Source organism: Ambystoma mexicanum, chromosome 10 (genome assembly GCF_040938575.1).
Source record: "Ambystoma mexicanum isolate Mex_15411 chromosome 10, UKY_AmexF1_1, whole genome shotgun sequence".
In the NCBI taxonomy this organism is placed as follows: Eukaryota; Metazoa; Chordata; class Amphibia; order Caudata; family Ambystomatidae; genus Ambystoma; species Ambystoma mexicanum.
This window is the reverse complement of record NC_090932.1, coordinates 624,233,009-624,259,867: the sequence shown is the minus strand read 5'-3', so window position 1 is coordinate 624,259,867 and position 26,859 is coordinate 624,233,009. Positions and strand designations below refer to the sequence as shown.

General features: G+C 47.7%; 1 protein-coding gene across 1 annotated transcript in view; it reads left to right on the top strand.

Moving 5' to 3' along the window:
* Window positions 1-7,008: 7,008 nt before the first annotated feature.
* LOC138491603 (E3 ubiquitin-protein ligase DDB_G0292642-like) overlaps window positions 7,009-26,859 on the top strand; it is a 377,122-nt gene continuing 357,271 nt past the window's right edge. Inside the window, exon 1 of the mRNA XM_069618209.1 lies at window positions 7,009-7,197. Within this exon, the coding sequence (XP_069474310.1) occupies window positions 7,140-7,197 (58 nt within the window). The 5' untranslated portion in view covers window positions 7,009-7,139. The remainder of the gene's footprint in view (window positions 7,198-26,859) is intronic.

Here is a 26,859-nt window from a genome sequence, read left to right as displayed (position 1 = left end):
TCTTATCCATATGGGATCCACTTCAGGATTATGTGGGGGAGAGGGAGGCTCAATTCTTTAAACCCAGGACTCTAAGAAACATTCATATCAGATAAAGACAGCAGAAGACATGGAGGAGGGATGAGCTCAGGAAACTGCTTTGCTTTGGTTATGACCTTGATTCAGTTTGGTTCAGAAGGGAGTGGGAAGGATGGGCGAGGGTGAGGGTACTCGGGGGGGAAAGTTGGAAGACAATAATAGTCTCAATGCCAAAGTCCAAGTAGGTTAAATAATTTGTTTATACAGATGTTAATGGTTGTAACATTGCTGTAACCGAAGGCTAACTGTTGTCTTACGTTTTAAAAAAGATAAAAATGAAAATAAAGTTGGTTAAAAAAAAACGGTATTTGTTATGCTGCCAATTCTAACCGCCAGCATGATTTGGAGTAACGAAATAATCTGCATGATAGATTGAAGAGTTTGCATTCTAAAAGAGGTTTCAATGAGATAGTGATGTACCTCCTCAGATTGATGATCGAACAATCTTCACTGCAATGCTTTGGAAACCACAAACAGGCTGGAGAAAACCCCAAAAGCCTGCTCCATACCGCTGAAGAAATTCTCTTCGTGGCCTTCTTTAAGAGGAGAATGGAAATCTCTTGTTGAAAAGCCTCCCTTCTCCAAGGTCCTTCGGCAATGGTATGATCTGTATGTCGGAATTCAGTAGCAAGTAGATGAACTCTAAAGAAAGGTCACCTAGGACCTCTGTACACACTCAATCGTCTGAAACCTCTGACCCCAGACTAAGAAAGAATGGTGAAACTGTCACCCAACAAGGAAATCCTCCATGAGGCATACCAAGAGGTAGGCTTTCCTGTGGGGTGGATGGCTGGCTAGGTTCAGGTGCTGAGGAATTACTACTGCCCTAACCTCGACCCCTGTAGACTCATGGGATACAGAGGCAGGTCAGGAGAGCTGATAGCAACATGGCATCCTAGATGTAGCAGTCTTTGACTTGATGGGGAGAGCTAAGCCTGACTCCTCTCGAGGTTGTCTGGCCAGATCTACCATCCTTTAACCAAACAGCTTCTATCCTAGAAAGGGAAGTTGGAGGAGAGTCTCTTAGAAATGCTGTCTTCTGCCTGTTAACACAGCTACTTCTTCCAGCACAAATACTGGAATCATATCACAGCTAATATAATACGTTACTTTTCGAGTATTTCAAACAAGATGGACTAGTCTGAACCCCAGAGAAGAGCCTGAAAATCCAATAAGGATAGAGTGTGAAACACAGACAGCATAAATGCCTTCTCTTAACACAAAATAATAAGTGTGAGCCTTTTTAAAGAGAACCCTCCATCCTCTGGTGACCTAGTCCAGCATAAGGACTCTACAGAGAAGAAGGACTCCTTGGTGGTACTGCTTGGCAGCAGAGAGCCTATCTTTGGGTGGTCGGGAAACCCAATGTGGAACCCCTGTTGGAGCACAGCATTTTAGGCCCATGTCTGGGTATGACTGCCTTGTCTGCGTCTCTTCTTTCCCTGTAAACACTTGCAGAATGGGTAGCTCTTGCACCATGGTAGATACATAGCAGCTGTAGGTGTCTGGGACTTTTAGGCCAGCTTGGGTAGAAGCCTTAACATCCATTAAATGTAAGATTGCCACTAATGAGTTTTGACCTCCCTGGGTGGGTGAGCTGGACTTACGCCACCGGTGCTTCAGGCAATGCATGAGCTTCTTGAATGAGCAGAGGGAGAGGTGAGGGGGAGGATGACGAGAGGGATACATAAAAGGCAGCATTTGTCTTATGAATTGCCTCACCTACAGTATACCATTCAGTTTCTTTAACTCCCGCAGAGGTATAGTATCGGAGGGAGTGTTGGGGGGCGGGGCATAGGCGTAGAACGATGAAGGCACCATTTCATATGGTGGCTCCATTGCAGATACCTGCTAATAAGCTATTTTATAATCTCTGGGGATCTGTTGAGCCCCTGAGCCCTGGACCACGGGTAGTCCTTGTGAGGAAAAGCTCTTCTGGTTTGTGACCTGTTTCTGCAGCAGGACAGAGGTGACTATGCTGTGTGCCTGGAGTAAGGTCAATTGTTCCGTCTAGGTTCCCCCTACTCATCACTGCATAGTGTTTCACAAGGCTGCAACGCTACACTAACTTGCCAGATGCTGCATTTTACCCCAGTCCGCTTCACATGCCTTTGTGCGGAGAGGCTTCCCTGCGGTCTCCAAATGCTTTACTTCCGTCTTCTGCAGACGTCTCTTCAACCTCTTCCGGCCTCTGAGGAGGGAGGGAATGGTTTAGGACAGTGCTGCACCGGCATCAAATGCTGAACCTGACCAAAGAGAAAACGGTCTACTCTGAGGGTCACACCTTAGGCACTTCTTTGAATGGAAAAAAGAAACAACGGTGCTAGAAATCTACCTGCTCAGAGGAGACAAGAAAACGTGATTGGCGGTTTTCACCATTCTCAGCCTATTGCCCCATACCGAAATATCACTGGTACCGAAGCCCGTGAACAGAAGGCTGGGAAACTCTGAGGTTGAGCCCTGCACTGCACACAAGTGCATGCAAGGGCTGAGCGGCCTGACCTCAGAGCTCCACGGAAGATGGAAGAGAGGAAGGTGAGTGTATGTGTGTGTGTGTATGCTTGTATGTATGTATGTGCCTGTAATTGTGATGTGATGGGTGGGTTGTTAAAGGTGGTTTTGTGGGCTGAGACCTTCTGATTAAAAGTAAATCCTGCAAATGCGGGAGGGGCTGTGCGGTGGGTGGGGGGAGGGAGGTTGATGGTGTACTCCATACCCCAAAATGGCCCCTTTCTCACCCATTGAAGGCTGCACGAAATTGGCCTAATGAATGCAGCATTTTGGACATAGAACTTTTTTCTCTTATACAGTCCGAGTATCCTACTATGGGGTAAGAGCAACAATGTGGGCTGTGCAGGGGGGTAATGGCGGCAGCCATTCAGTGTTCCTCTGCCGGTAAGATAGCTCAGCGGGTTGAGTGATCGCTGCTGCGATCTGAGCGTGATCTGCAGTTTGTAGATTCGAATCCCGGCAAGGCCAACTCAGCCTTTCATCCTTCCGAGGTCGATAAATGAGTACCAATTTCGGTTGGGTGATATTGTATGTAAATTTGTGCTCTGTAATGCGAAGGCGTGCTAGATAAATAACACATCATTCTCATTGAAGAACACTTGCTGCCTTGGTCCTCCAGGAATGGAATGTAGCTGGTACTTCTACACACGATGTTTGACAGGATGTTAGTGATTCAATCTTTTGGTCAGATCTATCATGTGTGGAGCATTGTGGTTTTAGTTTGAGAATCACCCTGAACCATCTGCTCCGTAATTACTCTTGCCACTCTCCGTGTAACTCATGTAGCAGGTGATGGTTCCAAGGGAATTACTGGAGACAGATGTAGGCAGGCAGAGCAATATACTTTAAAGCACACTTTATATTGCATTCAAATCCTTGAGCCACCTCTTACCTGTCTCCAATCCCGAGTTCCAGATCACCTTGGTGCACCTCTCTGAGAAGTGGATGTGGCATGGTAGTTTCCTTATTATAGGTATAGATGTGGTTGTATGAGATCAGATGACTGTTTAGTTTTTACATTATTTTAGCTTGCCTGTATATATGAAGACAGGATTGAATGTTATGTTGAAGTTGTATATATAGTAATGTACTTAAACTAACGATATGACGATTCTTTTAAAATATATAAAAGTTCAATACTGAAGTACATACATTAAATACAAATATTTATGTGTATATATATATATATATATATATATATATATATATATATATATATATATATATATATATATATATATATATATATATATTTGTATTTAATGTATGTAGTTCAACATTGAATTCACATATACACACACCTTTTAAGGTTACTTGGTGTGTATGTTGTATTGCTAGAATAGTGCTGATGGTAATCAAGAAATACCACCTCTGCCAGTAGTAAAATATGAGTTGGGCAGATTTGCAGAAATAACACTGGCCAAGGTGGTATTTGCAGAGGGAGGTATTTCTGCAAAAAGTATACCCAACCCGTAATACGGCCTTAAAGGTTAGGGGGCTGTTTTCCCAGCACATTACACAAGCACCACTTACTCAGTGCCCCACAGGGGCTCCCCGACTACTTATAGTATTTTTCCTAAGCACCACCTTAGCCCTGCCTCTGTGGTGCCCCTCCAGTGCTCGGATTCATGTAGAATAGCTTAGATAGATAGGGTAGCTCTATGTGCGCTTTCAAACAGCTCCGAGCAGCGCTTGCAAGCTGCTTCGGTCTGAACATCGCCTGCCTGTCCTAGATTCTTTGCGCTGAGTGGCATTGCTGCTTATTTAACCACACAGCGTGTTGGACCCAGTCAAGCAGCACACCCACTCAATGCTGCATTGATGCCTCAAAAAGCACCCATACTCCTAGATTGACACAGTCGATCCCAAAGAGCAAGAGTGAAAGGTATCTCTAGTAGCCCCCTCTCCCCCGGCCTTAATACATTTAAGAGCCCACTCTTTACCTTTTTTAAAGCATATACTTGATTGTGAACATTGCTGCAAAGACAATTGCTTGCATACCCTATATTGTCTATGTCTATTTTTAAAGTGCCTACGGCTGAGGCATCTCCTACAATACATGTAGGTTTTCCTTTTCTGAATACTGCTACCATACAAGCAATTAGTATTTGGAGAGCTACCACTGACAACTATTGGATTGATTATGAAATCTGTATGTTGTCACTGATACTGCACCTCTCCAATAAAAGAAGTTGTCAGGACATCTGTAAATTGTAGTTCATTGGAGAGGTGCAGTAGCACTGACAATATACAGGTGTCCTTGTAATAAATCACATTGAGATCAAAACTACAATATAGGACAACTGGTTGTATACTAATTGACCTTTTCACAATTGACCTCGGGAGAATTGACCTCGGGAGAATTGACGTAATTTAGAAGGTCAATTAGGACATATATGCAGGGGGAAACTGCCCGCAACCCGCCACCCAATCCAAAATCCCCCGCAACCCCTCACCCAATCACCTTATATTATTTATAATCCAAAACTAACCTAATACATATATAAAATGACTAATATAAAGGTCAATTGCGCAGAAGGTAAATTAGGACCACTATAATTAAGTCAATTGTGCAAAAGGTCAGTTGAAAAAGGTCAATTTGGGTAATACCAGGACAACTAGGACGAAAGGCAACAATGATACATACAGCCAACAGATGTCACTCCCCACTTGTGCTGTTGCTCCTTTCCCCCTTTGTGCTGTCCCTCCTCCCCTTTTACTGTACCTTTTGACCCCTTGTGCTGCCCCTCCTCCCCTTGTTGTCCCCTCCCCATTTGTGCTGTTCCTTCCCCTTGTTCTGTCCCTCTTCCATTCCTTGCTCGGTCCCTCCTCCCTCCCTTGCGCTGTCCCTCCTCCCTCGCTTGTGCTGTCCATCCTCCCTCCCTGGTAGTGCCCCTCCTCACCCCCTTTGCGCTGTCCCTCCTCCCCACCTTGCACTGTCCCCAGGCAATTTCCCTCCTCCCCCTTGACCTTTCCCTCCTCCCCTTGCGCTGTCTCTCATCCCCTCTCCCACTGTACCACCTACTCCTTGTGCTGTTCCTCCTCTCACTTGCGCTGTCCCTCCTTGCCCACTGCTCTTTCCCTCTTTCCCCTTGTGCTGTCCCTCCTTCCCCCGTGCACTGTCACTCCTCCTCCTTGCGCTGTGGCTCCTCCCACTTGTGCTGTTGCTCCTTCCCACCTTGCACTCCTAACCCCTTGCTCTATTGCTGCTTTCCCTATGGGCTGTTGCTCCTCCTTCACCGGTGTTCTGTCGTACCTTCCCCTTGCACTGTCACCTCTTACCCCTTGCGCTGTCACTCCTTCTCTCTCTAGTGCTGTCACTCCACCAACCTTTGCACTGTTGACAGCCCTGCTTGTGCTGTTGCTCTGCCCCCCTCCCCCGCCCTGAAACTCGGTCCCCCCATTTGCGCTGTCGCTCCTTCCTCCAAATGTTGTACAATGCCCCTGTGTACTTTTGCTGGCCTAACTTTCATCTATTGGATCTTTGTATTCTTCCCCATGTTGCTATTTATTTCCTTTTCCTCACCTCACAGCGCTTATTTTTTTTATTATTTATCTTTACATTTATATAGCGCACATTCAGCCCAAGGGCATCGCGGCGCTGTTACTTGTGGCAGGCTTAGTTACAGAGTTACAAAGGAATACAATACATTGACAGAGCATACTAGCACAGAGCCCAAGATAACAAGATACATACATTCTGACATCCTACAAAGGTGTAAGGTTTAGGACAGTTGTCGGTCAGTGAGTTTTTGGGCAGGACTTAAGTGAAGAGCAGCGTTTTCATAGCTTTGCGGAATGCTAGGTGGAAGACTTCTCCTCGCAGGGGTGGTGGTAGTGCGTTCCATTACAGAGCTGATAGGTATGGAAAGCTAACACCTCCGGCTCGGGCCCTCTTAACTCTGGGGACTGTGAACATGTTTGCATAGGGTGTTTGTGTCGGTCTTGTGGAGAATGAAGGGGGCTTAAATCCCCCTCCCCACTCCACCCCCTCAACCAATGCCCTTTATTCCCTCCCATGCTGTCATTTCTTCCTCCCTGTGCTGTCATTCCTCATTCCTTCCCTCCATGCTAAATGTGAAATGCAGTACAGTACAAATACCAATGCTTGCTTTTTTACTTGACTTGGGTGTTACCTATGAAAGGAGTACTTCTGCCAATACACAGTCATTATGGAGCGGAAAGAGGCTACACCAGTTCAGCAGCATGCAGTTTAAAACTTGAATACCTACAATAGGAATTCAAAAAGGTGTGCCTACATTGTGAAGCAGTATCAGTCCACACCTGCCCTTGACTAGTATAGCAAAAGTCTGAAAGGTCCAAAGAGCCGAAATTGCGTGCTGCGTAATGGCGTTATCTGGCACTCTGCCTGCACGTGAGTCATGAAAAGAAACTGAAAGCACAGCAGTGACTTGTGTCGGAAAGCCCCCAGTGAATGATACGGTTAAAAAAGGCTGAGTATCCAGGCTGGCCTGCTTCTGCCGCAAAAGAGGTAAAAGGAATTGTAGGACCACTCTCCTAATTCAGCCGCCAGGAAAATATACTGCACCATGGCAGTACGGGGCCGCAAAGCTGTCACATTCGTTCAGGGGAAGGACGAAATCACAGGTACTGTTTTGAAAAAGAATCTGTTTTGGCTGGAGGCAATTGAGCTCACGATAGGATGCGCACCTGTGTGTGACAGGGGGAAGGGATAGGCTGACCCGCCACCAAATAGAGACCTATGTGGTGTTTATGTCTGAGTCAGAGAACATAACATGCCCGATTGGCCTTTGAATTGTTTTGTGTCTGGGGAAATGGTTAAGTTATTGCTTGAAAAAAAGAGGGACATGCTGCAACCCGATCCTAAACACAAGGGGTGGGCGCCAGGGGTCGACTGGCCTCTAGTGAACTCTGGAGTTTTCCCGGTAGGCCTTTGCATCCTAGACCTCTCTTGTGTGCTGACCATTATTATTTTCAAATGTTCTCATAGGGAAAGTGTTAGCCTTGCTGAGAATGTGTAATATGGTGCCCTTCCAGCATTATTTCCAGGGCCTCTTTTTGTTCCCAGTCCGCCCCTGGTGGCCGCAAAGATCCATGTCCACCTGCTTTTGTAGGGAGGTAGCGCTTAACAAAGAAGGATCCACCATCACACTTTATGGGATGTTATTTGTCACTTACTTGAACACATCAGTGGTCTGAAAGTGCCTAGCCTTGTCCGTGTAGAGGTGAATTGCCCAGGGTGGCAGCCAGACCTTGGTCTGTGAGGTGACAATGAAATGGGCCAAGGACAGCAGGAAAGGGCAAGAGGGGAAAGGTCAGGTAGAAAGAAACAGACAGTAATTCACAACACGCAGGCTAATGAAAACGTAAGGGTGATTGATAGTCATCGTTGGGAAGAATGAAAATGTAATGATAAGGAGAGGCGAGAGCTTCCCCGATAGGCCGTTAGAACATTCATGGAGGCCATTAAAGGGATGGTCTAGTAAAAATTTTTATTTAAAAAATAGATAGGCCACATAAAAAAAAAATACTAGCATCCTCCGTTTTAAAACTTCCTATGTAAAATTTTGAGCTATTCAAGCTCAAAATTCGAAAAAGCAAGCACAGGGGCGCAGCCATTTTGTGAAATGGAGGCCTTCCTGTGCTGGCTTTTGCTTTTGCGGCACTAATGAAGGAAAAGCCAGCCAGCTGTAGTAAACAAAGTCTACCGCTGGGTGGCTTTCCCTTCATTAGTGCCGGGACTCGGAGGACGCGGACCGGAGACCAGAGCAGGAAAGCTGCAGCTGAATCTCGGTAAGTGCTATTTATTTTTTTTACAAAAAATAAGCACTAGCTGCGGTTTTTTTTCTAAGTTTTCCGGGCTGGAGGAGCCCGGAAAACTTAGAAATAAAACCGCAGCTTTAAAAACGTATTTATGTTTGCGGTCGCTTTTGAAGCGACCGCAAACATAAATACAACGTTATTGTGTTGGAAAACGCTGCGGTTTTAAAACCGCAGCGTTTTCCAACACAACCGCGTTGTGTCTGCCTGAATCTGCTTTTCCATTTGGGGCTCTCGGGCTCGAGCCCGAGAGCCCCAAATGGAAAAGCAGATTCAGGCAGACACAACGCGGCATTGCGGAAAACAACCACGTATGTCTGCCAGTTTCTGCTTTCCCATTTGGGGCTCTCGGGCTCCCCACGGGGAGCCCGAGAGCCCCAAATGGGAAAGCAGATTTAGGCAGACAACGCAGCATTTAGCATTTCCCATTTGGGGCTCTCGGGCTCCCCACGGGGAGCCCGAGAGCCCCAAATGGGAAATCAGCTGCAGGTAGAAACACTACGCGGCATGTAAACATAACCGCGTGTGTTTCTGCCTGCTGTGGCTTTCACTTTCGGTCTCCGGTGCTCCGGAGACCCAAAGTGATAGCCACAGCAGGCAGAAACACACGCGGTTGTGTTGGAAAACGCTGCGGTTTTTTTCCAACACAATAATGTTGTATTTATGTTTGCGGTCGCTTCAAAAGCGACCGCAAACAAAATACAACGTTTTTAAAGCTGCGGTTTTATTTCTAAGTTTTCCGGGCTCCTCCAGCCCGGAAAACTTAGAAAAAAAAACGCAGCTAGTGCTTATTTTTTGTAAAAAAAATAAATAGCACTTACCGAGATTCAGCTGCAGCTTTCCTGCTCTGGTCTCCGGTCCGCGTCCTCCGAGTCCTGCCAATAATGAAGGGAAAGCACCCAAGCGGTAGACTTTGTTTACTACAGCTGGCTGGCTTTTCCTTCATTAGTGCCGCAAAAGCAAAAGCCAGCACAGGAGGGCCTCCATTTCACAAAATGGCTGCGCCCCTGTGCTTGCTTTTTCGAATTTTGAGCTTGAATAGCTCAAAATTTTACATAGGAAGTTTTAAAACGGAGGATGCTAGTATTTTTTTTTTATGTGGCCTATCTATTTTTTAAATAAAAATGTTTACTAGACCATCCCTTTAATAGTGTGATGGGTGGCATTTTGTTATGTCATGTTGTGGATGTGTGATGGCCTTGAGGTGTGCTCAAGAATTCCTAGTAGTTGTGGAGGCTTCTAACCAGATAATCATATTGGATTACTTCCTGCTGATGGCCAGAGAGGGTTCTGGGAAGCCATGGTGCCTGCACTAGGAATGGGTTGTGTGCAGAATGAGTGCAGGGACCCAAAAGGGGAGTTTGACAAAAGGATCACCCCCAACCCCAGCCATGCCAGATAGCACACAGGTGGAGAAGAGAGAGCAAATGTGTTTTTTGCATGTAGTGAATTGATCAATTAGCCACTCGAATGCAGTCTGAGATAATTAAAATAGAGATAAGATTGTAAAATATTGGATGGCAGGCTAGCTAGTGGAAAGGATTCATTCACATTAAGGACAACACACTAGGAGGGCTACTGTCCATTTAAGGCCCACATGCAGGGTTGTCTGGCCTCTTAATCACATGATTTAAGGCCTTCCTGCACAATCGAGATGTATTTAAGTGATGCCCAAAGGATCAGGAGTGCGCATACCCTTCCACCCACTCCCAAGGCCCCAAACGACCAGGTTCATCTGACAGGAATACTGGGAAATACCACGTCACTCTTAAATTAAGGTTGCCTTTGATCTGTGTCTTCACTGGGAACACGGCCCTGGACTGGACTGCGTAGATGCTCTTGAGGCATGCTGGGAGCTTTAGGGGGATGGTGATGACGGTGTGAGAGGATGATCTGATTTATACAGCCTTGCCTACTCTTATGAATCTGAGTGGTAGTTACTACATCCTGTTAGCAGCGGGCAGCAGGGTAGTGTTGGGCTCATAGGGGTTGGAGAGTCTGCATTTGAATGTCTGCATTGGGTGATGTAGACCTTTTCCTGCAGTGAGTGTCGTTAACATGTCAACATGTCAACTTTGCAGAATGTGACATTATATTGCAAGTATGACATAATAAACAATGACATGATATAGCACAACATAAGGCAATGTATCACAACATGCTCGTCTAACATCCCTGCTGTTATGTCCAGAAATGGAAGGGTGGATAAGTAAATAAACATTTAGATAAGGGGGCGTGGCTACAGGGCCATGTAAGGAGTCTCGTTTTCAGAGGAGCTCCGGACGATACTGCGTTGATCCGACATAAAAGTGCATAAGCAGACGCCTGCTGTGGGTGGAAATATATGTGCACACACATTAAAGTAGGGAGCCGGCCTGAAGTGCGTTGGAGACCTGCAAGATGCTGTGGTGCCACAGATATCAGCAGAGTTAAGAACAGAGCGGCCCGATATGCTCGGAGCCAAGATGGCGGTGAAACGAACGAGAACAAAGGACTCTAACGAGAAGGAGTTACACTGACACTGGGACGCAGAGATAGAGAACCGCGCAAGGAAAACCACATAGGAAACAACGGGCGGGGGCTGGCTGCCAACACGACATGAATGCAGTGTGAAGCCTGACGCAGAAAGGGTCAGAAATATATTCTGAATGCTTGTAACAATTCGGCTGTCCGCCCATCCCTATAATCCGAGCGCAGACGCACACAGAGCGCAGATAAGGAGAACGCTACGGGAGCCACAGCCGAGGAAACTGAACGGAGGCGTGACTGGCACAGTCGGAGCTGGAAAGACGCCCATGAGGATACATTGTGGCAGCGTCATCCATGGAATTAGCCCTGGGCTTGAGGAGCGCAGCAGGCACTGAAAGGATATGGAAGTTCCATAATGGAACAAAGAACTGTAACAAATAGAGGCACCATCAGCACACAGTGAATGGATGCAGTGGCACCCTGCAAGGCTGTGAGGCACCTATAAAACAAAGAGCCTGGATAGCTGCAGTACCTGGCCCAGCGGAGCGGAACACGGTGAAAGTCACAGGAAGGGCCACAAATACCGAACCGGTTGCCAACCAACAGTAAAGGTGCCAGCGATGCCACAACCGGACACTAATGCAAAGGGCTCAACACCAGTATCTACTTTGCAAGGAGACACCCCACGACAGGACATAGGAGAAACATTACCTGAGGCTGACACCCATGTATATAGCTGACATGCGCCCATACGAGCAGGAGCAAAACCATAGGGGGCATGAGGGCACCAGCCATACATTCACCCGCACCCAAATGAGACATAATTTCCCCCACAACGACATACTGATTGGAGTAGAGCGCTAGAGAGCACACAGCTGGAGCGAAGGTCACCGGACACCCACGCCGCCAAGCACAGGCGACAAGGCGGAAAAAAGATATTGCCCCAACAACACCACTAGCCTGTGGGGAGAGCACTAATGATCCTAGAGGTGTGAGGTGCACAAACAAAAGGACTGGCCCCCTTCGAGATATCCACACAACCGCAGAAAAAATCAAACAGGAGTAAGCCATATATGGGCAGCCGGGTGAGACTGAGGCTGCCCGGGGACCATCAACCGAGCGGACCGAAAGAAGACGACGCACTGCGTGCAAGTTAACAGAGACCACCACACCACAGGTTACAGCTGACGGGCAACATATAGTGGCGGCGAGACCGACACCCTGAAGGCATTGGGAGGCCCGATAGAGAGAGGCAAGCTACCCCTGGGCGCACCAACTGCGGTCCACAATAGCGATGCACAACCAGTAGCATACACAGAGGAAACTTCTGAGAGCTACACAAGCAACATGTCAGACAAAGTGATCAAATCAAAGGGGAAACAATCCTCCTTGGACATTTTCACCAAACCAAGCCTAACCAGAGAGGGGCCTGGCCCAACGGAGTAAAACACGACCGGGAAGGGGGAACCACCGCGAGGAGACCAACAGATTTTGAAAGTGATTGCTGGGTTGAAATCCAAACTCGATGCTTCCATAGCAAAACTGAAAACTTCTCTGGAAGCTATGATCGACGTGGTCAGTCTGGATGTGAACCTCCTGAGACCGGACGTTAGGGTCATAGCCGAGCGAACCGGGATGCTGGAAAAGGAAGTGAAAGCTAATACAGAGATCTGTGCAGCAAGTACCAAGGAGATCCACGCTCTGCGGCAGAGAGTGGACAACCTGGAGAACCGGGCTGAGGAAGCAGAAGGGAGAGCTAGGAGGAATAATATCCGCAATGTGGGGCTCCCAGAGGGGGAAGAACACCCAGACCCTACGAACTATATTGAGAATATGCTATTATAGGAAATAGGGGCGGGTGCGCTTTCCCAAGGATTCACGGGGAGAAGGCACACAGAGCCCAGATCAGGAAACCCCCAACAGGAGCCCCAACTCGGCCAATCATAGCCAATATATTAAGCTACAGGGACAGGGAGAAGATCCTTGCGCACTTCTGGAAAGGCGGAACAATCAGTAGAGTGTCAGTGACAATCACTGCATACCCGGATTACACGTTCCTGGTACAAAGACGATTCCTGAATTTTGTGGTGGTCAAGCAAAGGTTGCGAGACTCTGGACTGAAGTACAGACTGCTCTACCCAGCAAACTAAGGTTCTACACAGAGACAAAGCGCTTTTCTTCGAGACACCGTAGGATGCCATGACGTGGATGGACAGGATGAACTGCCCAGACGGTGCAGAAGGCCGGAAGGCGGATGAGACAGATAGGTGAGCAGATGTTATCTCCTTGTTGAGGGTTGTGGATTGTTAAATTGACACCGAACACTGCTCTCATATGGGTCATGTGCAGGAGAGGTGCCAGAGACAGCGTAATGCTAGTTAGAGTAAAGTGGGGACAGCTGTGATGGTTTGAACACTGTAAAAGCTTAGAAATAATTATTCACTGTAATGACAAATGCACTGAGACGATATTACTGGAGTGAAACCGAGGAGCATGACTTCTCCCCCATAGGTAGTTAGTTAGGATATTGTAGTGTAGTATCCACCTGCTGCGACCTTAGCACCAGCGTCAGCCGGGCATAGGTAGAGATGCAGGGGATCCTGAGATCCAGGGATGGAGCTGGGCAACTGTTGGGAGGGGTGGGGGGCGGAGGTAAGATAGTTGTAGGGGAAGTTGGAGTTGGGGAGAGCAGGGGAGGAGGAGGGCGGGAGGGGCGGGAGCTGAATAGAGGCAACGAACAGAGTCTGCAATCACAACTCGGTCCACACAAGAAGAAGGTGGAGGTGATGGTGGGAGGGGTAGGGTACGGTTGATATGAGGGATTTAAGAATAGTGACCTGGAACATACGAGAGCTGAACAGCTATGTCAAGCGAAATAAAATTATGATGTACTTCAAGAGGCAAAAAATCGATATAGCATTGATGCAGGAAACCCACTTGACCAAGGAGAAACTAGGAGTGATACAAAAGAAATGGAAAGGACTACGGTGGGAGCCACATATTCTGTATTTTCCAGAGGGGTTATCACGTGGATAGCACCCCATGTCCCTTTCAAAATATTACAACAGGATGTAGAGCCAGATGGGAGAATGGTACTACTGAGAGGGCTGGTGGGCAATAAGGAGGTAAACATTATCAACATCTACGCCCCAAATAATAACACAGCGCCATATTTCAAAAACTTGTACACCAAGATCAGCCCTTACATAGATGCAACAGTTATAATGGGGGGAGACTTCAACTGTACGCTGGACCCCAGACTTGACAGATCTAATGTTAAGATAGTCAAGCCGAACCCGGCAGCGAAAGCTTTAGCCAAACTTGCGCAGGATTTCCATCTGACTGAGATATGGAGAAGGCTTCACTCACAACATAGGGGGTACTCCCATTATTCTGCCCACAAGACCTGCACACCAGGTTGGATTACGTCTTTGATACTAATACCCTGATAGAGGACATAACAAGTGCAGAATACAAGGCAGCAGTCTTATCAGACCACGTGCCGCTGGTGGTAACGTGGCAGATTTCCCCGCTAAGACCGAGGATACCAACGTGGAAGCTTAGAGCCAATGCGCTGAAAGATACCATGCTTAGAGAAGACTTGAGGAAGTCCATAAAGGAGTACTTTGAACTAAATACTGGTAGCGTGCAGTCGCCCGGCCAACTATGGGAGGCATTTAAGGTGGTGGTGAGAGGGGAAGTTGAAAGGGTTACAAGGAGGAATACTAGAGGAGCTAGAACACATGGAAAGGGAGATTGAGGATAAAATGCGGGAGGAGGTGGACTCCACAGAGGGGACCGAGGTTATAAAACAATTACGGGAAAAATGCAAAGCCCATTGGGAAAGGTTGTGCAACCTACACTATAGGAGATATATAGAAAGACAGCATGCAGAAGGTGATAAGCATGGTAGACTGCTGGCTTGGCTGTGTAAGAGCGAGACCCCGACACAGGTGATCCGAGAGATACACAGATGTGATGGTACAATAGAGGATACTCAAGAGGGGGTGAATTAATGCTTCTTTAGATACTATCAGGGACTGTATGCCGAAAAGGTTGAGGAAGAAGAAATAGATATATGGGACGTACTAGAAGAAATCAATCTGCCCAGGCTTGAAGAGGAGGACAGGGAGAGATTAGACACACAACTCACGTTGGAAGAACTAGAACATGTGTTCCGGACCCTGCCCACTGTAAAGCCCCAGGGGCAGATGGCCTTCCGAGTGAATTTTATAAAATGTATGTGTCTGAACTACTCCCGTCAATGTTGGCCATGCTAAACGAAGCATTTGACACTGGTAAGCTACCAGGAACCCTTATGGAGGCGATTCTCATCCCGCTTCTTAAACCTGGCAAATCATGCACTGATTGCGGATCTTATAGACTGCTGTTGATGCTAAGCCAAGATAGCAATATCCTCACTGCAGTAATGGCCAATAGACTGAAACCAATGATAAACACCCTAATACATCATGAGCAGACAGGGTACGTCCCCCAAAGGTGCATCTCCGATAACCTCCAGTGGCTACATCATGTTATAGACCAGTCAGAGCGAAGTTCTTGAGAAATAGCGATAGTCTCACTGGATGCAGTTAAGGCCTTTGATTCGGTCAAATGGCCATGGCTGATGGCAATCCTGGAGAAATGTGGGCTAGGACCAGCATACCTCAGGTGGGTTGAATTATTGTACAGCGAACCGGTTGCTCGGGTCTGGACAGGGTCGGTCATCTCCGAAAAGTGGACACTAGGTAGAGACACAAGGCAAGGATGCCCCTGGTCTCCAATGCTGTTTAGTCTAGCGTTGGAACCTTTGGCGGCATATCTGAGGCACTACCTTGGTGAGGTGGGTATCAAAACGGGAGGGGGGCAGCATTTGATATTGCTATATGTGGACGACATGTTGCTGTACTTGCAATACCCGGAAGAAAACCTGCAATATATCAAGGAGGTGCTAGAACGGTATGCGATGCTATCTGGCATAACGTTTAACCCGAGGAAGTCCGTCGCGTTCCCCCTAGGTAGATATGTGGGACTGTCCCAACATGATTTACCAATACTGTAGATTGGGTGGGCCACAGAACCCTTTCGATATCTGGGGGTGGATTTGTATCAGAATGTGGAGAAAGAGCACAAAAACAACACTGAGAAAGCAGTAAAAGGGAAAGAACCGTAGAATTCTGGACTCGGCTGCCTCTGACCATGATGGGAAGGGCGGCACTGCTCAAGATGATAGTCTTACCCAGGCTGCTGCACAATTTCGCAAATGTCCCATATATGATTCCCTAACGATTTTTCACCAAAGTGCAGAGCATATGTAGGGGGTTCATCTGGCACAACTCCAGGAATAGAATAGCCCTATGGAAATTACAATACCTCTATGATCAAGCAGGGATTAGACTGCCCAATTTTGAGGTGTACTACTCGGCTGGCCAGCTGCAATACGTGGCAAGATGGCTATCCGAGAACACTACACCGGAGAACAGATTGCTAAAGTCGGAATGCGCACCTTACTTCTTGAACAAGTGGATATGGGTAGCCGACCCTCCAAAGCGGAGGAGAGCGGCACTGCTGGTCTTGGGAAAGAAGATCTGGCAGAGAGCCTGCAGAATGATGGGGTGCCCGTTGCCGTGTTCCCCGCAGGTCCCCCTGGTGACACTGAAAGGTGTTGATGAACAGTTGAGGAGGACCATCAGGGAACATTGGGAACCAGTGGGAGTAACAACTATAGTAGAAATGTGGCAGGAGGGGGAAAGGATGGAGTTTAATATGCTGAGTAGAGACAAAGGCCTACACAGCGGGCAATACATCACATATGTTAGGCTGATGAAGTTAGTAAAGAACGCATGGTCGGAGATAGAGCTGGCCCAGCAGCCAGAAGCAGCTGTAGAAACATTGCAGGTAGTGTCAGAAGGTGGCCATGAGATCTCCCGAATTTATGAAATATTGATGTCTAAGGTTGGCAAAGAGGTGGTACAGATAAGGAGTGACTGGGAAGAGGAAGGGAGGGAGAATATAAATGATGGACTATGGACGAGGATGCAGAGGTATCACAAGAAAGTATCGAGGAATGTTAGACTACAACAGAATCAGTTATATATTACCCACAGGGCATACATGACCCCCAAGAAAATAGCTAACTTCGCAAATGCAGCTACGCAGAACTGCCCGAAATGTGCAGAGGATGAAGCAGGGATGGTGCACATGTTCTGGGCGTGCCCAGAAATAGCAAGATACTGGGGGGAGGTGGCGAACCGGCTGGCTGACAAAGGGATGAGATTAGAAGTGGATTCTCTGGCCGTGCATGGTGGGGGGGTTCCCAAGTGTGGAAATCTGGTGGCGGGATCTCTTGAAATGGGCAGATGTGGAAACAGTGGTCTGAAGAGAAGCAGTGTGTAGGGGCGGGGAGGAGGAAGCGGCATCACTGACAGCCTGGCTGCACTTGGTGGCATCACTAACGAGCTTGGGTCCTGAAGAACCAGAAACAAACAGCTCCCTAGATAGCGAGGAAGGGGCGACAGGTATCGGCTAGAAAATGGAAGTTGTAGATTGCGAGACTCTGGGAAGAGGGAGTATGGGGGAGGGGGGGAGGTTAGTAATTGTGTGGATATTTTTGGTTTATGTTCTTCTTTGTTTTTAAGCACCATGTTTGGGTGTAATGTTTATTGATTGGTGTGGAAATTAATAAAATACTTTAAAAAATAAAATATGAAAAAAACAATTAGATAAGAAAAAAATGAGTTAAACTGCCTTAAAATATTTGGAAGGAAGCATTAAAATAAAGCACAAATATGGTAAGAAGTTACTGTCCAACAGGGTTGCGTGTGTGAATGGGGTGGTGTAACACCCCCACCAAGGAAGACTAAGGTGCAGATTTAAAAGACAATAGAGTAAACATGTAGGGTTCTCACATGTTTTTTTAAATGAATGACTGCAAGCTGGCGGAATTGTATTAAAACCTGTCAAACACTAATATATTTTCTCCAAAGAAGACTCCCAGATCTAGGTACTTCACCAGCAGCAGTATAAATGGGGACTTGGGCAGTAACTAGGTAGATGCATCCTTCACAAACCCTTTCGAAACCCAAGAGGTATTACACTAAAACCTGTGGAAGGCTGCATTCATTTGCACTCGCATTAAGCCACAGAATAGAAAGTTTTCGAGAAGCATGGAAAAGCGCATCAATGCGGGATTCATGGAATTATTTGCGCAGTAAATTGGGACATTGCGTGCCAAACCGTGTGCGCAACTCAGTTTGTCAATTCATGGAATCGTCTTTATGGGACTTTTTCATTCTGTGCGGGGACTTGGGGCAGGCCCGGCAAATCTCTGCGAGCGGAAGAGTGCCTTGCACGAAACACCTTGTAGGGCGTGGGCATGGCCTTTGCATAGACCGGAGTTGGGTGTGGAACACGCAAAATGAGGAAGAACAAGGGAAAATGTGGGCGATACGAGGGATGGCCCGCAGGCAGTCCATCGCACGCCCACAAATGCATATAACCGAGCGTATTGATGGATCGGTCCGCGCAAACTCTCGTCAAGGAAATGGCCACGGAATGCACTCAAACTAACTGCCACCCGAAGACAGGCGTACAGACACTCGCACCTAGGAATCTCTGCCCAGAGGTAAGATCGGGCGTCAGATTTAGGGGTGCATGCAAGCAGTCGGTGTTCCGATCGCACTTGGGGTGCTGGTAAGCAGTGTAGTGAAGTGCAGGAACCGTTTACTTGGGTTCACACGCACGTGTACCAGAAAATGACATGGTATGCATGTTGAGTGGGTGCTGGGAATAGTTGCAGGGGCCCCACGTACCCCTGCTAGGGTGCTGGCCTGGTTGGGGAGCTACAGAGGCTGCTTTTCTGGGGCGCATTGCTACATGCGCAACGAGTGTGGCTGGAATGGCTCTGCGTGTGGGTGTGTGGAGGGCGTTCTGGCCAGGCCCGGACTGGGAACTAAAAGTGGCCCTGGAAATTGTTTTTCAAAGTGGCCCCATATTTCGCTGAATGTGCAAGCACAGCACGTGAGCACAACCCTTCTATGATGGTATTGGGAGTAACCCCCAAGAAAATGTTGAATACAATTAGTCAAGAGTAGTGCATTTAAAGCATGTTTTAAACATGTATGGATTAAAAAGTCTTGTTATAAATAAGTTCATGATCTCTCAAAGTAGATCTTCAGTGGTAGAGTGGCCTGGAGAAGGCAGTGTCTTAAACCTATGAATGTGTTGCTTGTAATAGAGCTAAACGTTCCTACTGCTTACAAGTTTCCGGAGAATAAGGCAGTGAAGAGCCTAGGGTGGGTGTCCCCATCGTGGTCCAGTTCTGGAGACATAGACAGTGCCAGCCCCTGGCTTGGGACAGCTTAAGACCTCTGACTTTGAGGCAGAAGGTAGCACTAGTTTTCTGCCCAGTAGGGAGTTCCTATGGCAAAGGTTTGTGATGGCAAGAGCGTGTCAAATTTCTCACCTGGGAGAATGGATTTACATCCTTAACTTTGCGACAGCAGCAGAAAACATGCAGAGCCAGAGGACAAAGGCCCGCCTGGGCCATGTTAAAATAACCCTATGATGAAACCAAAGGCTGGGATCAATTTGCAGATGGCCCACGCCTCCAGTGATTAGCATGGCACTGTGAAATTAAATACCCCTGCATTGGAGTGAAAGGTGCACCTAACCCCCAAACTATGAGGCTAGCCCCATCCCTAGCTGGAGGGCAGTTCTTGGGTAGATGAGCCAGTTCACGTTGCTACCCCAATCAGGCAGCCAACTATTTTGTGTATTATTATAATTTGGGTGAATGGGTTTCGCCACAGATGTCAGCATGCCCTAATTATTTCATCACTGTCCATGTGGTAGGTCTCACTGCTCTCGTAACCTGGCCCTTTTAAGAGATAACCCTGCACTGGACTGCAGGGGTGCATAAACAATGCCCCTCGAAAACCCCATATTCTTAAAATGATTCTCACGTGGGCAAAGGGTGCCCGATGTCAGCTATCAGCAAGCAATGTTCATGCATCGGGGGAGTCCTCCATGTTTTAGCCAAATTAAAAGTTTCTGAGTTACAAGAGAGCTATTCGGTCTAGGAAGATGAGAATGGTCAATGTTGTAGCTGCAGGCAATTTCCTATTGGCTGGCGGTATTCGCCTTCCACCGGGTCTGGCTTGCTTATCGCGGGCATACAGGGTGTGAGATGGGGGCTCTTTTTCCTACAGAGCATTTTGCACGTTCCTTCTGCTCCCAGGAGCCGCTGCTGGAGACCCACTGACAATCACCATTTGTTCACTTTCAAAGTCATTTCCTCTATGTGGGTGATACAATAATGGATTGTGCTTGAGGCTGCAGACTGGAAAGGCTCAATGCTACCCTGTGTTATCTGTGCTGGGAGGTGACCATGCTCTCGTAAACCCACAATCTTATGGCACCCAATGAATTCTGGACAAGTTAAGCTCAAAATGAAGTGTGTGCAAAATGGCACTCCAGCAATTTAAAAAGGGAGGAAAAGGACATGGTTATACAAAATTAAGCAGCACCAACAAATAAGTAGGCAGGGCAATCTAGAAAACGCTTACTACAACTACAACTAGGATTCAAATTAATAGGCCTGGGCCAATGTTAATGGTTCAGAGTCTTTGCAGAGGATCACACAGTTCAGAGTAGTTCGCAGTTCAGTCTTTGCCAAGAGTTTGAAACGAAGTTGGTCGGCAGAAAAGTTATTTAAAAGAGTAGAGAAGGACAAGCCCTCGGATTAGCGAAAGATTTCAAACACTTTCACCGTGGACGGATGGAACGAACGACCGGATTTGAACAGTACCTTAGATGAAGAAGAATGCTGTTGCTGCGGCGGTAGTTCCTGGCAGGCTCACGGTTCCCGAAGCAGCTGTCGGACTGACAAGAAGGAGGAAGACTGGAGGGTCCTGCGCATCCCAGGGAAGAAGCCAGCAACGGAGCCAAGCGATGAATAAAAGGTGCGCTCCTTAAAAGCACAAAGAGTCTCTCTCAAGCTGGCTATCCGGTTCACTGTGGCACAGCAAATTCGACCAGGTTGACGAGGGAGGTCCAGGGGCTTTGTGGGCTGGTTAATCCCACCAGGCTCAAGGGGAGAAGACTCTTTGCAGATCTTCCCTGTTGTTGAAGTGTAGGAGATTTGGACCCGCAGCAGGGCTTCACCGGTAGGTTCAGTAGTTGCAATAGTCCTCTCCCTTCAGCTTCTCTTCGGTTCTCTCGATCCAGTGGTGAATCTGCCTTCCAGTCCCAGAGACCTGCTTTTTATGCATACTAACTTAGCCCAAAACAGTACCAAGGCTATTTTCATAGTCCACGGTAGGGAAAAAAATTGTAGATACCACTGCCACCAGCCAAATCTTAAAGAAAGAGGAACGAAATAATGTTCCATGAGAAACAGACAAAAAGGAATAACTATTAACCCTTTCCAGCACTCTATGAAAGATAGTCTGTACTGGATCTGTGGATTTGAAAAGATTAATAAAGTCAATGGCAACTTTAAATGTTCTGGGAGACAGTAGTCAGTCCCATAAAATGGAGTTCAAAGTGGGAAGTCTGAAAAAGCCAACCCTGTGTCACTGCACTAAAGGTGCTGTGTGGCCCACAGTAAAAAGATGATGCCTATGGAGTAGGTGAGGGTCCACAGTCTATGAACACAAAAATGTAAAACACACAGCAAAACACATGAAAGAGTGGGAACATAGCCTCACACTCTTACCAGGTGAAAAGAATAAATCCTAGAAATCCAGCAAAACTGCTGAGGGACTCAGTAGGTAAGGGAAATTAGCCATTCTGGAGAATTCTCCCTAACATGGCCCCTTTAAGAGATGACCTTGCACTGGACTGGAGGGGTACACAAGCCACTGCACCTTGAAAACCCAATATTCTTAAAATGATCCTCACATGGGCAAAGGGTGCCCGATGTCAGCTATCAGCAAGCAATGTTCATGTATCGGGGGGTTCTCCATGTTTTAGCCAAAATAAAAGTTTCTGAGTTACAAGAGAGCTGTTCGGCCTAGGAAGATGAGAATGGTCAATGTTGTTGCTGCAGGCAATTTCCTATTGGCTGGCGGTATTCGCCTTCCACCGGGTATGGCTTGCTTATTGCGGGCATACGGGTTGTGATGCGGGGGCACTTTTTCCTACAGAGCATTTGCACGTTCCTTCTGCTCCCAGGTGCCGCTGCTGGAGACCCACTGACAATCACCATTTGTTCACTTTCAAAGCCATTTCCTCTATGTGGGTGATACAATAATGGACTGTGCTTGAGGCTGCAGACTGGAAAGGCTCAATGCTACCCTGTGTTATCTGTGCTGGAAGGCGACCATGCCTCATGGCACTGCGATAATGCATGGGGCTGGGCCGCTTTATAAGGACCCAGTTAGTGATGAACTGGGCTGTGACGCTTTAAATGTGACCCCACTGACATAAAGCCATGGCTTTGCAAGGGGAGGGATAGGATGTTTGGAATTAATCAAATTACTTGATGTAATCCTGAACAAAGGTGAATGAGATCTGTAGCTCCTGCCAGTCCAAGCAGAATAAGTGTGTGCCATGCATAGGATACGTACGTACTATACCTATGCCGGTCCGGAAATCGCTTTAATAGCTCACATTATACACAACTGAACTCGGCGCCTCCACCCAGCCAGCACCCCCCCACGCCTCTACTTCCAATCACTGAGTCAAAGACTCAATGGTTACTCGCTTATTCGAGATTCGATATATTGGGCCTCATTCCGAGTTTGGAGATAATCATGGCGCTATTAGCGCCTCCAATACCGCCTCCAATACCGGTACTGAGTCCGCCCTCGTTCAATGGGGACTTACCGGTCTATTCTGACCTTTGCTGGACCGGTAAGTCCCCATTGAAAAAGCCATTCCCCATTCCCATTTGAGCCCCCATAGGGCTCAATGGGAAGGGGGAAGGCGCTAATAACGGTACCGCAAATTGCGTTACCGTTATTAGCTCTAAAGTCCCTTAACGGGTCCCGTCCTTAACGCCTGGTAAAACCAGGCATTAAGGAAGGGACGCGCTAAGGGAACTCGGAATAGGGCGCAAAGGGATTACCGGCACCGGTGTCCTTACCGGTGCCGGTATTCCTTTGTGCCCAACTCGTAATGAGGCCCATTATCTTTGCTGGTGAAAGTAGCATCATGTAAGAAAATAGCCTGCTGCATGCCGGAGTGGCATACTGGTGAGTGAGTACCCTGGCGACACCTGCAGGGGTTGGGTAGGGAGCTGAGAGAATACCGCTAACGCTAACATGTAGGGTAGGGTGGTCATGGCACTGAGTAGCAGAGCTACAACACACAGAGGGACCCAGTCCAGTCAAATAACCTGTATGTCCAAACAGGCACAGGTATACACCCCAATAAATAGCTGTATCACACTGCACAGGGGTGGTCCAAGTGAGAAGCCTCCCAACCTCACACTGCACGGGGGTGTCCAAGTGAGAAGCCACCCACCCTCAAACTGCACGGGGGTGGTCCCAGTGAGAAGCCATCCACCATCAAACTGCACGGGGTGGTTCAAGTGAGAAGCCACCCACTCTCATACTGCATGGGGTGGTCCAACTGAGAAGCCACCCACCCCCGTAGCCTTGTCTTTTACATATAAATGCATTGCTGCTCAGATAGATGCATGCACTCATTTAGCTTCTGGAGGCTCGTGTTCAGTGCGCGCTACTCGCAGGTATCATCGTCTCGAATGAGCCAGAAACAGTCTATTAGGTCGATCAGGACATTTCAGTTTCTGATGGATGTGTGTGCTTTGGGTGTTTTAAAAGGTCCCGCACACGCAGCTCATGGCCAAATGGCCAAGACCTAGAATGGGGGTGAGGGGGCATCATTGGGCGGTGCTGCAATGAAAGGCCAAAGCAAGGTATTGCCATTGCATCTGCATCTGTCAGTGGGTGAGTGCGGTTCCATGGCACACAGGAAATTGGTACATGTCTAATCTTCAGTGAGACAGAGAATATGCTCATGGGAAGAGTGCCCTGCATGTTGTGTCTCATGTGTTCCTGAAATCCAACAGTACAGCGGACAGAAGAGAACACGCTGCCAGGATACATTCAAGCAAATTACAAAAGACTCAATGGACTCACTTAATAGGTATTGTTTCTATCACACTGGTATATGCACAGTATTCCTTAAATATGTCCATATGCAGAAATGGTGGGCATGAATCCACTGTCACGTGTCCCTGTATCAGGGCCAGATGAAGATGTGTTAGGTTGCAAGGGGCCATTTCAACATGATGTTTGAGACCCCCTTGCCTTACAAAAGACTCAGCTGTGCGCCTTGGGTATTTAAATTAAAATGAAGTCAAAGGAATACATCAAGGTGGTTAATAGCTGCAGAGTATCATGGGACAGGCAGCCAGCAGGGGATTGGAAACACAATGTCAGCTGAAAAACTATTAATCGTTCTTTGCCAGGAGGGTGCCAATGATGGGGAAACTGTATACGAAAAACAATGAGGTGAATAGAATGTTGCTGGGGAAGTCACAGGCCTGATGGCAGAAAAGGAAGCCTGCAATGAGTGAACCGCACATGTTTATTGCCGGATTTAAAGGAGTATGTTTCTGTGCCATTACACTACCCACAGAGGGCAGCTGCTTCGGGACCCCCAGAATCCTGGGACCCATTTCAAATGGAAGAAAAGTCCTAGCACCATTCCTGTCCTGCATGTCCTTTCGAGTGCCCATCTCCAGGACCCTTCTGAAATGGTTTATAGTGAAAACGTTGACTGCAAAAATGTCGAAAAAAAAATGTCGAAAAAAAAATTCATTCAGGGGGGTTCCCTCCCAACCCCCCGTTTATTTTTACTAGCTAAACCCAAAAACAACATACAAATAAAAAAAACATTCACATTTTTTTTGACATTTTTTTTAACCTTTTTGCATTCCACTTTTTCTTTCAATATTATAACTGGATACCTTCTGAAATACAACTGTCCAGGGTCCATGTGTCGGCAGAGTATCAGCTGCAGGCTGCCAGGCCACATGGAGGGAGTTGGGCTGCGACACACCTCTACTGGGACAGAACCTCTATGGTTCACTTCAAGCCGCCACGCTCACCGTGAGGCAACTACCCCCCTTCACCTCTCCACACATACACCTCTCTGCAGCCTTCAGTTCCTCTTCCAGAATTCATCCACTTCCACCCCCCCACATGACACCTCGCCTGCCCACCTTCTCCACAGCACCTAGCTCCATCAACACTCCTTGTGAGTTGTGATCCCACTTGTTGGCTTATTTCCTAGAACCCCTCAAGCAGCTTTTGGCACCCCCTGAAGAGCTAAGTTAATTGAGAAGAACTGTTCCTTTCCAGGTAACCCTCCTCAGTCCTTTCCTTTGCCTCGTTATCCTTCCTTTTCAAAGAGTTTGGTTCTGCCTGAGGTCCTTGGTTCCTCCACTGGTCCAACACCAACCAGAGGTCACTGCTAAGCAGGCCAGTGACTTTTTTGCAGATCTCGCTCCCTCCTGCAGAGCCCAGTCCCTCTGCAGATATGTGATCCCTCTTGCCTACATTTCTACAGTTTCCGACATTTCCTGCAGTCCTCACTTCGCCTATCTCCTCAATCCCCCGCCCCAGTTTATCCTCCAGATCACAATTTATAGTGCAGACTCACCCCACCATGTATTATTTGGTCCCTATTGCATCCCTCAGCCCTGCCTGCTGTCCCTTCTTCAACCCTCATTCCCCCGCCCCCCTTGAAGCTTTCAGACCCAGCCCTTCCTGAAACTAGGGTCCCCACTTCCCCATCCTTTAGAGCGCTGGCAACCTGCAGGCCACTGTTCCGACCGGCACTTCCTCTTCTGGCTAGTTGGATCAAGGTCACTATTATTGTAAGTGGCTATACGTACCATGAGAGGGTCAGGTCACTAGTACCATAAAGGAACACAAGAGACTCACTAGCATCATGATCCAATATAAAAAGGCCAGCACCACTAAAGGTAGGGTCACTGTACAACAAGCGGACACTTGAGGATGACTTGAACAGTAAGTGGCTATAAGAGGGCACTAGTACCATAAGAGGGTAAGGTCACAAGTACCATAAGGGAACACATGAGACTCCTAGCACCAGAATTGCGTATATAAGAGGGTCAGCATTACTACAAGGAGGGTACAGCAAGCGGACACTTGAGGGCCACCAGTTCAGTAAGTTCCCATAAGAGGCTCACTGGGACTATAATTGGATCTGATGGTCACTAGTACGATACGAGTGTCACAAGAGGGTCACCACTACTGAAAGAGGGTCATTAGTACCATAAGCGAATACAAGCGGTTAACTGGCACCATATGGCTGAGGACCTTCTAGATTGAACGTCCAGCTCCCTCCCCCGCCCTGTGATGACCGCTCCCTTCTGCTACCCAAAACAATGTTGCCCAGGCGCTCCCAAGCACTTTCATGCCCTTTTACTCCCCAAGTCTGCGGTCTGCCCACTCCAGTCTGCTGTATGCACAGTGTCCTTTGCACTGTCCTACTCCCAGCCCTGCACAGTTCCGGTTCCCTCCTACACAGTGCACGTGCTATTAACTCCTTGCGCATTTCTTTCTATTCTCCCCTACCCCACGCAAGATTCAAACCCCAATCGTCTGCTTTAAGTGAGTACTTATTAACTGTGATAAGAAAGCCCTCTACCTCACCCTCACAAATTAAACCATTAATAGAAATGTTTTGATCTGCCCACTTCACTCCATAGATTCCCTTCGTCACCTGCCATCTTGGCAATCAAGTGGGCAATTTTCGGTCTCATGTGCACACACACAGCTGTAGGTGTGAGCTGGCTCCAGGCAAGCCAGTGAGGCAGCTCTTGGCAGGCGGATCGTTTTAAACGTCCGCATCTGCGCTGAGCTCCAGGGTGCCCTGGCAGCCCTGAGCCGTAGCAGCACACGCATATCCCTTTTTGTGTTTTTGTGGTGGATCTGGAACGGGGTGGCAGCTCTCGACGTTGGAGCAATGTCAGCATGGGCGCCTGGGCTGCACCTGCGC